The following is a 12,590-nucleotide window of genomic DNA, read 5'->3' on the forward strand; positions in this document are numbered from 1 at the left end:
TGATTGAGAATGAGTATCTTCACCGAGCCAGAAATAGTTTTGACTGGACCACTCTTAAAAATACTCTTCTTGTTTCTATGAAGATGTAGTTGAAGCCTTCAAACACATCTCCTATGCTGTGAAGATGGTTAATCTTAATCAAATCTCTTTCCATATTTGTTGCAATAAATGCTGGAGTAAGAATTTTATATTTGCGTGGTGTAAATCTGTATGGATTCCTTAAATGTTGAAGGCCATGTGAATTTGAGAAATAAGTGGAGTTTGAGTATAAAGCTTAAGGGTAAGGGTTCATATAACCGGATGCAAATACTTTCAGTGTTTATGAAAGGTAATGCTGGTAGTCCTGGGCAGCAACAGAGTCAGCCACCACCACATCAGCAACCAAGGAATATGCCTCCCCTATCTGTACCTAACCTTAGTGTGCCACCTCCAAGCATGGTACCACATACACAGCCACCACCTAGTATGCAACAGATGCCTGGGCAGGGACCACCAACTCAAGATGTTATCTTGAAATTGTTCCAAGCCCAACAGCAGCAACAACAGCAACAGCAGCAACAACAGAAGAGACAGCAGCTCCTGCAACAGGTAAAGGGAAGCCTTTTGTTTGGTAGTAGGTATTTTTTATTACTATTTTAATAAATGGCAGAAATTCAGAATTGAGATTCAGAAATGTTCTATTATGGTCTGTGTAATATAAAGGGATTATGACAGTTTTTTTATATATATATGTAGGTTTGGGAAAAAGGCTATCATTCAGTACCCACCTTCCCCCTGAAAAAAAGTCTAAATGATTATATATAGTTACATAATTCTCTTTCTAGTAGCAGAATGTGCTTTACAAGTTAGGTAATATTAATTTTAATTGTTAAATTTTATTCTTATATCAGACCCTTCAGCAGCAACAGCAGCAGCAACAACAGCAACAGCAGCAGCAACAACAGCAACAGCAGCAGCAGCAACAACTTGACCCAATCAAACAGCTCATGGGTGGTCTTGGCCGTATGAGTGTTAGCCCCTCACCTCAGCCTCAGGACCAGGTTCTGCGTGATGCTTTACTGCGGCCAGATGTGCAGAGTCTGTTGCAGAGTAAGTCCACATATTTGGAAGGACTACAATCTTGTGTTCTTTAGTGCATTCATTATATTTTATAACAGTTTAGCTTTGTATAGTTTGTATAGAGTTTACCATAATTAAGTTGTACAATTTCATATTTGTAAATATGTAAATACTGTAAATATTTTGGATAAATTGCATGAATTTTTAAGAATTGTAGTTTAGGTTGTTTATGTTATATGAATGTGTAGGGGATAAAAGTATACCAGTGTAAACATATTAAAAAATTCTAAAAGTACATTTACTATCAATGTAATTGTGAAAATATCCTAAATTTGTCATGTTATGAAATGCCAAAGTAGCAAAATATCTAATACTTCTTATCTCTCAATGCAGAGGTAGCTAATGGGCAAGTAACAGCTGGTCAACTACTTAATCAGTTGTCAAGTGGAACAGTAACCCCTACCCAGCGAGATGCCATTTTTACTGTCTTGAAATTTCTTAAAGGACAGCAGACCCAACCCATCATGCCTCACCGTGCCACTCTCACTCCCTCTCCAACTCCTCAGGTAAACTACTGGAAAATGAATGTGTTAGTGAAAAATTTATGTGTGTGTGAGTGTGACTGGGCCAAAGCTGGTAATATTATTTGTGGTTAATCTGAAGTGACATACAAAATACTATATTAAAATGTTTCATTACTTTTACTCTGTTAAACAGTTTTTGATCTGATTATTTAGAGATACTTTTTTCGGTTTTACAGGCAGTGGTAAGTGGGGGCTTATCTCTAAGTGGCAATACATCATTGTCACCACGAGTAGCCTCCCCCAACCCTGATGCTTCCAACATGCTCAATCCTCACATGCTGCAACAGTCTCGCCTTTCCCCACTTAGTGAGTGTTATTTACATTTTGGGGCTTTGCATCACTGCCTGAAATTTTGCTATAGTCAGCAGCAGATGAAATACTTTTGTCAGATATTTAGAACTTAAGCTTTTTAGCTCTTTTTTGATTCATAAATTAAAATGAAAGCTACACTTATGCAAGCACATTTTAGCCTGTCCTCATTAGGAATTCTTTTTCTTTATGGAAAATAAATTTTTTGTCCTTATTCTAATTACCTATTTATGCAAAATGACAAACTTTTCACTTTCTCTATAGTGTTTACTGGAGGATCCCTTGGGAATAACCTCAGTGTCAGCAATGTTGGAGGTGCCCCTCGCCGACCTCCTTCACATCAGGAACTTGTTGTATATACACAGAGCATCATGCAAAAAGCACTTCTGAAACAAGAACTGGAGAAAGCTAAGGAGGTATGTTGTAGCTTTTTAGGAGAAAGTTGTTAATTACTATTTGAAATATTAGACTTATTTTGAAGACACTATTGAATGTCCATTCAGAATATAAATAAGAAAATATTCTGAGATCTTGCATACAAGGCAGAAGGCCAACCTGTTGTTGATGTAGTGATAAGGCCTTCTCCACGAAAAGAGACCACTTTTTTAATGTTAAAATCAGTTGAGATGAAGAGACAGCAAGGTAGACATTAGCTATGTTGAATCCCAAAACTTGCAGAAACATCGCAAGCGTGAAGCTGAAAGGGCACGATCTCCCAACCCAGTAGGGGCAAGTGGAGTTGGATCAATGTCTGCTGCTTCTAAGGTAAAATGGATTCTTGGTATTTGGTTTTATTAGATGAGCTACCCTTGCTGTGTGTTTATATTCCATAACCCCCAGAGTGCATTTGGCATTTCAGAAGGTCCCAAGTAATTTGGAAAAGGCAGTAGTTATCTTAGGATGTGCCTTGTATAGGAATAGATGGTGACATTCTGGAATGGCCCTTTTAGGCAATAGACAGTGTAGCAGAATGCATTCTTTAATTTCTTGCGGGCCTGTTCTATGAAAATTATCATCTTATTGTTTTCCTTTTGTAATCCAGTGCTATAACCATGAGAAATTTATCAGAAATAGCTGGTCAGCAGCAATGTTGAATTGGAAATTATCTGATCTTAAGTGGTTACTAAGCTTTCAGAGAACATTAGTATCCTGATTGATATATTTCCCCTTTGATATTATAGGATAATGAATTGGCCAAATTTCTTTTTTCATTTCTATTGATTCTTAATTTATTTCCAGGATGGTTCACCTATTAAATCTGGTGCTAAGTCACAGTCACCACTAGCATTCACTCCAACCTCTGTTATGAGGAAGATGACAGCTGACCGTGACCGTCATGATCGATCAGACAAACCTGAAAGGTGTGTTAATATGCATCGAGTTGTGTATCTGATGGCATCCATTCTTACCATGAAACACTGAGTCCATATGCCAGGTGGCAAGGATCTATTTCACAGTGGTCGAACTTGCTAAATAGCCGTTTGCTTTTGTCTACGATCATTAAAGAGATTCAGCCTTCCAAAATAGACTTAGTCTTTTTTGTTCCTTTTTTCAAAAGATTATACATGCCAAAATTGCAGATAGCAGGAAAATATATAGTTCCTGCACTTATATAATTTTTTGGTTGACTGGCTGACTTCCTTTGCAGCATGTGGCTCAATTTATCTTGACTTAAACCCATTGTCATTGGGTTAAAGGAAACAGGTCATTGTAATGATGGAAGTATATTGCAGTTTGAGACATGAAACATCTTTGAAATTAATTTTTGCTGGTTTTAATAAACAACCACTTTTACTCCAGTCCTAGTATTGTTGGAGATCTCCTGAAAGACTCGGAAAAGAACCGTGACCAGATGGAGAAACGTAATGCAGCTATGCAACTTCAGAATCCTCTGCAACAGCAACAAGGTAGATCAAAACAAACTAAAAGTGTGTCTGAAGATCAGAGTGCCATAAAACTGCTTGCTAGAGAAGTAGGGAGGCAGGAGGCAGGAAAAGTGACAAAAAATAAGAAAGTGGCTTTTTTGATTAAACAGATGGGTAGCATGTGTATGCAGGTAGACAGAAAACATTGATACTCTGAAAGAGAGATTGTCTTAAAAGTTAGCCAAGGTAAAAAAAAAAATGTATGTGGGAAGTACTTTATGACTGGAAATACCAGTTTCTTTCTGGTAACTTTGTGATAAGTGATGTAGATGTGTTTGGGTAGAGATTTTGATATTGTGTATTAGTTGTCAAAGATAAAAGCAGACATAATGAATTGCTATATAATATGTACTAGTGTCAGTAATAAAGGATGTTTGCACATTAGGATTTGTAGGGATATATTTTCTCGAACATTTTTCTTTCATCAACCTGATAGCTGATGCTAGTTTATTTTAGTTTTAGGTCGAGGGAAGGTTGACAATAAACGTGATATGCGTCGTGGTGCCTCTCCATTGCCTCCTGGTGGTCCCATGATGAGTGGAAAAGGGCCCATGATGATGGGAGGTGGTGGCCCAGGCATGATGAACATGACGCCACATAACATGGGTCCTCCTAGCCAGCGACATCCTTCTTCATCCTTGCAACCGCCAAACTTAGGTCTGTCTCGGGGAAATCAGCAAAACCTTAACAATATAAGAGGTAATCCTTTTACAGTTTTTATTAGGAAGTGTTAATATACTTCAACATATTGATATGTTATTGCTTATGATATTGCTTATATTTACTTCCTTCCCTTGGGTAATATAATGTGATTTATAGTAGCATATATTTTGTTTGGTTGGCATTCCAGCTCTGCAAGCAGCACAAGCACAGGCAGTCTTGACACAGCAGCTGATGAGAGGCCAGGCTCCCCCTGCAGGTAACCTGGGACCCCCACACCACAGACTGACCAACGCCAACCCCCCTGGTCCCCTCCACCAGCTCCTGCTCAATAACAACACCCCTGCCACCTCCTTGCACCACCACAAACCAGGTAACCCCAGAACACCCCAAACACACATGTGAGCACATTTGCAGATACACTTGCTGACATGCATGTCCATGATCAGACATACAGTGCATCATTGACTTCCATAATACAATTTTGTGGGAAAGTTAATTGTTCAGTGAAAATTGATATGGCTGAACAAGCACTTTTAGTTAACAGTTTATTATTCAAGTTATATAAGAGTTCAGTACATCTGTCAGCAGTGTTTAATTTTTCTTGATAACAGTTTCTTTTAGTAAATGGCAATGGAAAGTAATCTGTCAGTTATAATGGCCGCTGATCATGTAATTTCATATTGTGTTCACACTGTCTTATCTGTAAATGAGATAAAATCAGAGGAAATTTGGTAGGGTGGTAGGATATTGCCAATGGGTCCTTATTAGATTAAACTTTTTTATAGATCACGGAGACTTGGACTTGTTTTAGTCTTGATAACTTGGGATGATCATTTTCATTATTATTATTATTATTATTAAAAAAAAAAGAAACTGAAATAACTTGTGTGTAGCTACAACATTTAAATGCATATTGCCCCTGTTCATGGTTAAAATTTGTTGGATTTAAAATTTTTGGGCCAATTGTTAAAAAATTTTTGGTTAAATTTTTGTGTGGGGAAAACCTACAAAAAAGTGAATTTAAATTAATATGATATAAAAGAAAAATGATAACCCAAGAGTTAAAAATATTTCCCCCCCTGCCAACTGCACTTGGCTAAATTTAGTTACGACATTTTACAAGTTAGTGCTTGTTTTGGGTACTTGCCAAAAAAGTAGGAAATCAAAACTAGTTTTCTTTTCACAGCGAGCACTTTTGGGGAAAATTTAATTTTTTCAGGTACCTGCAATGGTTTTTCATGCACAATCAAACCACAAACTATGTCATATTTCACTGAAAAAAATCTCATCACACATCATTCATTCCACACTATTTACATGCACTCCTCACACTCCTTTTATTCTCCTTTTTCACTCCACCTTCATCTCACTTGCATATCACACCCCCCTTCACGACACGCACACGCCACGCACACGCACACACACTCACGCACAACACGGCATGGCACAGGCTGCGGGTGCGCGCGCGCCCGCACACACACAACACACCACCACACACACACACACCACTCACACACCCCACAACCACACACACACCCACACACACACCCCACAAGTCATCAAAAACTACCAACTTCTAGTATATCACAATCATTTATAAAAAATCACAACAACAAAATAATAACAACATACAAAAAAATATACACAATCATACAAATATATACAAACAAAATAAATATAACAACATACATAATATAACCAATCTACAAAATAATAACCCTCATACAAAAAATATACACAATCTGCATAAATAATACACAACAATAAAAAAAAAACAAAATAAAAAAAATTTACCACAGTCAACTCATAAGTCAAGCAAAACAATCATACAAAAATTTTTATAACACAATCATACAAAAAATTTTACCACATACAAATATAAACACAATCATCATAAATTACACAACCCCAATATAAATTACAATCAACTAAAAATACACAATCATATAAATACACACAGTCATACACAACACAATCAAAAACAACAGCATAAAAACACAATCATACAAAACACAATCTACAAAACACAATCTACAAAAACATCATAGAAAATATAACAAAACATAATATCACAACAAAAAAACCAGATATCCCCACAAAACAATTAAACCCCCCACAAACAGTTTCTACCCCACAAACAACACCACAAAACAATCTACCCAAAACAATCATCCCCAAACAAAAGATCATCCCACACAAACATTCATACCCACACAAACATTCATACCCCCACAAACAGATTCATACCCCACAACGATTCAACCCCAAAAACATCTTACCCAACAACAGATCATACCCCACAACAGATCATACCAAAACAATCTAACCCAACAAACAATCAACCCCCCCACAAACAAATTCATACCCCCCCCCCAACACACCAGCCCACAACAGAATACCACAAAAAATCAACCCCACACAGAGACCCCCACAATTAACCCATACCTACACACAACATTCAACCCCCCCCACACACCCCACACACATCTACTTACCCCCACCCCCACAGCAAACACATGCCCACTTACACACATTGCAACACACTTTCATTTAAAAAACCCGCACCAGTAAAACCCCTTTGCACAAAAATTTTACACCCATACACAATCACACACACACACACTTGCACACGTGCACACACACACTTGCACACACTTGCACACACACTTGCGCTCACTTGTACACACACTTGTACACACACTTGTACACACACTTGAACACACACTTGCCCCACACACACTTGCAAAACACACACACTTGACACACACTTGCACACACACACCCCACACACACACACACACACACACCACACACACACACACACCCACACACACACACACACAACCACAAACCACACCCACACAAAACACACACACCACACACAAAACCCCACAACATTGCACACACACAAAAATTCACACCCACACACTTGCCACACACACACACACCCCTTGCACACCACACACACACACACTTGCAACACCCAAAACACACACACCCACACCACACACACACCACACAGTCACACACACACACCCACACACAACAAAACACACACACACACACATATGCACACACACACACATGCCCACACACACACTTACACATATGTGCACACACACTTACACATATGTGCTCACACATGCACACACTCATGCACATATGCACACACTCATGCACATATGCACACACTCATGCACATATGCACACACTCATGCACACATGCACACACTCATGCACACATGCACACACACATGCACACACACTCATGCACACATGCACACCACACTCATGCACACATGCCAAAACACACACTCATGCACACATGCACACACACTCATGCACACATGCACACACACTCATGCACACATGCACACACACTCATGCACACATGCACACACTCATGCACACACACTCATGCACACATGCACACACTCATGCACATGCACACATATGCACACACACTCATGCACATGCACACATATGCACACACACTCATGCACATGTACACTCATACATGTGCACACACTCATACACACACTTGCACATGTACACTCATACACGTGCACACACTCATACACACACTTGCACATGCACATGCACACTCACATACCTGTACCCTCACCCCCACCCTCACCCTCTTATACACATGCCTATGCGCACACACACACACTTATACACATGCACATGTATACACAGTCATGTGCACACACACACTTATACACATGCATATGTATACACAGTCATGCACACACACACTCCTCCAATTCCCTCCTTCCCTCCTTATCCCCCTCTTCCACTTTCCCCCTTCCCTCCTTATCCCCCTCTTCCACTTTCCCCCTTCCCTCCTTATCCCCCTCTTCCACTTCCCTCCTTATCCCCCTCTTCCACTTTCCCCCTTCCCTCCTTATCCCCCCTTCTTTCCATTTCCCCTTCCCCCTTTATCCCCCTCTTCCACTTCCTCCCTCCTCCTCCACTTCCCCCCTCCTTCACTTCCTCCCTCCTTCTCCACCTCCCCTTCACTCCATTTCTCTCCCTCTCCCTCCTTCCCCTCCCCTTCTCTCCCTTCCCCTTCCACTCTTTCCCTTTCCCTTTCCTTCTTTACATTCCTATTCATTCCACACACGTACATGTGTGTACACCTAAATCTACAACATCACATGTTTAAATCTACAACACACATGGATCTACACCAACACCAACATACCTGCATCTATTCTAACATTCTTACATTACTGTCAACACCAATACATGCCCACATCTATACCAACACACACTTACATCTACACTAACATCCACACAAGTGGATACCAACATTTGTCTACATTACTGCAACACCCACCACACCAACCCACTACACACTAACATCCCCAGTGCACATCTACATTTATGCCAACACTACCACCATCTATAGCTGCATCTACCTAAACACCCACCATCTACATCTCCATCAACACCAGCATTTACATCAGTACCACCATCTACTCCATCACCTACGTTCACATCAATATCAATATTGATATTAATGCAGACATCTACATCAATACCTGTATTAGCAACATTTATGCCAACACCTACATCATCACTCACACCATCAACACCTATGTCTATACCAACATCTACACCTACACCTACACTAACACCACTGCATCACAACCAACAAATGCACCTACACCTACACATACCTAAACACTTTTCAATCCCCTCCCCCTGACTAAATAAAAAAAATCTAAACTGGCTGTTGCAGTGTGACTTTTAAAGAAATGTTAAATATTTTTTTGCTAATGCTTTAAAGATTTTATATGTGGAAGAATTATGTATGGCATTCAATACCATACTGAAAAGAACAGTGGGAAACCAGATTTTGTGGGGAAAGTTGGAAAATAATAATATTGGTGATCTTGTTTGCTGTAAAGTTCTAAACAAGATACACCTTTGATTATTGTTTTATAGCTAGATATTATGTTTTTAATTTTAGTTCATATATACTGTAATAAATATATAGTCTAGGTGCTGTATGTATGTGCATACATGTATGTGTATGCATATATATGTATACATATGTATATGTATACATATATGTATAATGTATATACATACATATGTGTACATATGTATATACATACATATGTATGTATACATATGTATATGCATACATATGTATGTATACATATGTATATGCATACATATGTATACATATGTATATGCATACCTATGTATACATATGTATATGCATACCTATGTATGTATACATATGTATATGCATATCTATGTATGTATACATATGTGTATCCATACCTATGTATGTATACATATGTGTATGCATACCTATGTATGTATACATATGTATATGCATACCTATGTATGTATACATATGTGTATGCATATCTATGTATGTATACATATGTGTATGCATACCTATGTATGTATACATATGTGTATGCATACCTATGTATGTATACATATGTATATGCATACCTATATATGTATACATATGTATATGCATACCTATGTATGTATACATATGTATATGCATACCTATATATGATATATATATATACATGTATATATATATGTATACATATGTATATATATACATATGTATATATATATATATGTATATATATATATCATATGTATATATATATATATATAATACATATGTATATATATATATATATACTACATATATATATATATACATATGTAATATATATTCTATATATATATCATATATTATATATAGATATATATTATATAATATTATATCTATACATTGTATATATATATCTATTCATATCTCTATAAATACTATAGTATATCTATTATATATAATATATATTACTCATATTATATTATACATATTAGATAATAACTATGTATATATGATATTATATATATATATCTAAAATCTATATATACTATTATCTCTGTATCTATATATCTATTATTATAAAAAATATCTAGTATATCATATCTATCGTCATATTGATAATATCTCTATATCATTATTTATATCTATTTATATTATCATATTATATATTCCTATTATATATCTATCTATATAATATTATATCTATATATATACTATTATATATATATATATATTAGATATAATACTTATATTCTATCATATATGTATCTATATCTAGTTACTATGTATATTATACTTTTCTATAATATATATCATATTATACTATTATAATCTCTCTGTAGCTCTCTATCGTTAAATTTTATAGTATATCTTATCTATCATATAATTATATATATCCATGAATATCTCTGTGTATATATATATTATATAATATTATATACTTATCTATATCATATATCTATCTCTATATACTCATATATACATATGTTATCTTATGTGTATCTAATATCTATATATATTATTATCTATATATCTCTATTATACATATATATATACTATTATTATACTATATAATATATATCTATATATATCTCTATATCTATATATCTATATGTAATATATATATATCTATATATATACATTATATTCTATCTATCTTCTATATATATTATATATATCTATATATATATATATATATATATGTATATATATATCTGGTTCTTACGTCTTTCATTAGTTGTATTTTTCCACTAATGGGAAAATGGCAGTAAATGATGAGTAGTAATGTAGTATTTACATAATTGTTTATTTGTATTTTCATCATCTATTTTTAAATGCCCTTAAGTACTTGTAGTGGTATAACTCGCCTAGAAAGTGAAGATAAGTTACATGTTTGGCCCATAGGAAAGTAATTTAAACAGATGCACCCTCACCTCTACATTCCTTGATCCCCTTTACGTAAAACTCCTAGTCATACCTTTAACCACTCCTAATCTAACAGCAGTGTCGAGATTGTAAGTCTGTAAATGAACTATGATTTTACTTAGGAATCTTATTGCTAGGAATATAGTGTATAGCGAACTGCATTATGTAGTGTTTATTTACCATGAAGTGGGATGGCAAATAGTAGAGTGTATATTTCAGTAAGAATAGGTGAAGTGCGTGATGAACAGTTGTAGAGTTGTCGATCTTCCATAGCTAGAATTAGAGTCAAAGATGGCATCAAAAAGGAAGAGGAACTGATGAACCTGGCTTAGCTTGATTTACAGATGTTTTTATGGTGATTTGTTAACTATAAGAAAAACTTTCAATTCCAGATGGTGGACTGCATGTCCCCTTGATGTCTATGGGTGGCACTTCACACCGAAGCTCTCCTGTTAATAACTTGTTACAATTCTTTAATCGAGATATCATGGCACAGGTATGGAGTCAGTAATGAAACCTAAAATCAGTATCTTCGTACAATTTTTAAAAACCATTAATCTTGTGTTAATAATGTTTGGTGTACTGATTTTAGATTTAGTTGTAGTAATTATTTTCATCATTATTATTTTTGTATGTGTCTGTTATTTTATTTTCTTATTTTTTCCAAAGTAACTATCAGTGGTAGTTTTAATTTATGTTTATAATGGTTTTGTCATTGGTTTTTGATTTGGTAATGTCAGTGACTTACATTTCTATGTTCTTTATATGTAATGTCTAAGTATTTACATTTTGTAGATGTATATACAAACCTATATATATATATATATATATATATATATATTATATACATATATATATATACATATATATACATATATATACATATATATATATATATATATATATATATATATATATATAATATATATATATATATATATATATCATATATATATAATATATATATATATATATATAATATACACATATACATATACATACATATACATTCATTCATTCATTCATTCATTCATTCATTCATACATATATATACTTGACCCATTTGATCCGGGTGCCTCAAGGCCTGCATGTGGACCAGAATGCAAATGGTAGACCCTTCAGGGTGTATGCCTTTTAGGCCTAGCTCTCACCGATACTTGTATGTGGTATCAGTTTTCCTTGCATCCCATGTGTGGTGTCAAGGTTCCTTATATCCCTGTTTAGAATTTTATTATGTCTTTCTTCATATGC

At 35.4% G+C, this 12,590-nt stretch overlaps 1 protein-coding gene across 6 annotated transcripts in view; it reads left to right on the forward strand.

Moving 5' to 3' along the window:
- The window catches only part of LOC119579457 (histone-lysine N-methyltransferase 2D-like), a gene marked incomplete at its 3' end in the record, with an annotated part of 29,272 nt that extends 17,437 nt beyond the window's left edge, over positions 1-11,835 (forward strand). For 5 of the 6 annotated variants that reach the window (XM_037927282.1, XM_037927283.1, XM_037927286.1 and 2 more), the window contains 11 exon segments: positions 317-588; positions 891-1,089; positions 1,453-1,625; positions 1,820-1,949; positions 2,217-2,368; positions 2,631-2,717; positions 3,192-3,313; positions 3,753-3,859; positions 4,334-4,576; positions 4,728-4,910; positions 11,732-11,835. In XM_037927282.1, the coding sequence (XP_037783210.1) occupies positions 317-588; positions 891-1,089; positions 1,453-1,625; positions 1,820-1,949; positions 2,217-2,368; positions 2,631-2,717; positions 3,192-3,313; positions 3,753-3,859; positions 4,334-4,576; positions 4,728-4,910; positions 11,732-11,835 (1,772 nt within the window). 6 annotated transcript variants of the gene reach the window in all.
- Between the last annotated feature and the right edge of the window lie 755 nt (positions 11,836-12,590).

Source organism: Penaeus monodon, chromosome 12 (genome assembly GCF_015228065.2).
Source record: "Penaeus monodon isolate SGIC_2016 chromosome 12, NSTDA_Pmon_1, whole genome shotgun sequence".
NCBI classification, from domain to species: Eukaryota; Metazoa; Arthropoda; class Malacostraca; order Decapoda; family Penaeidae; genus Penaeus; species Penaeus monodon.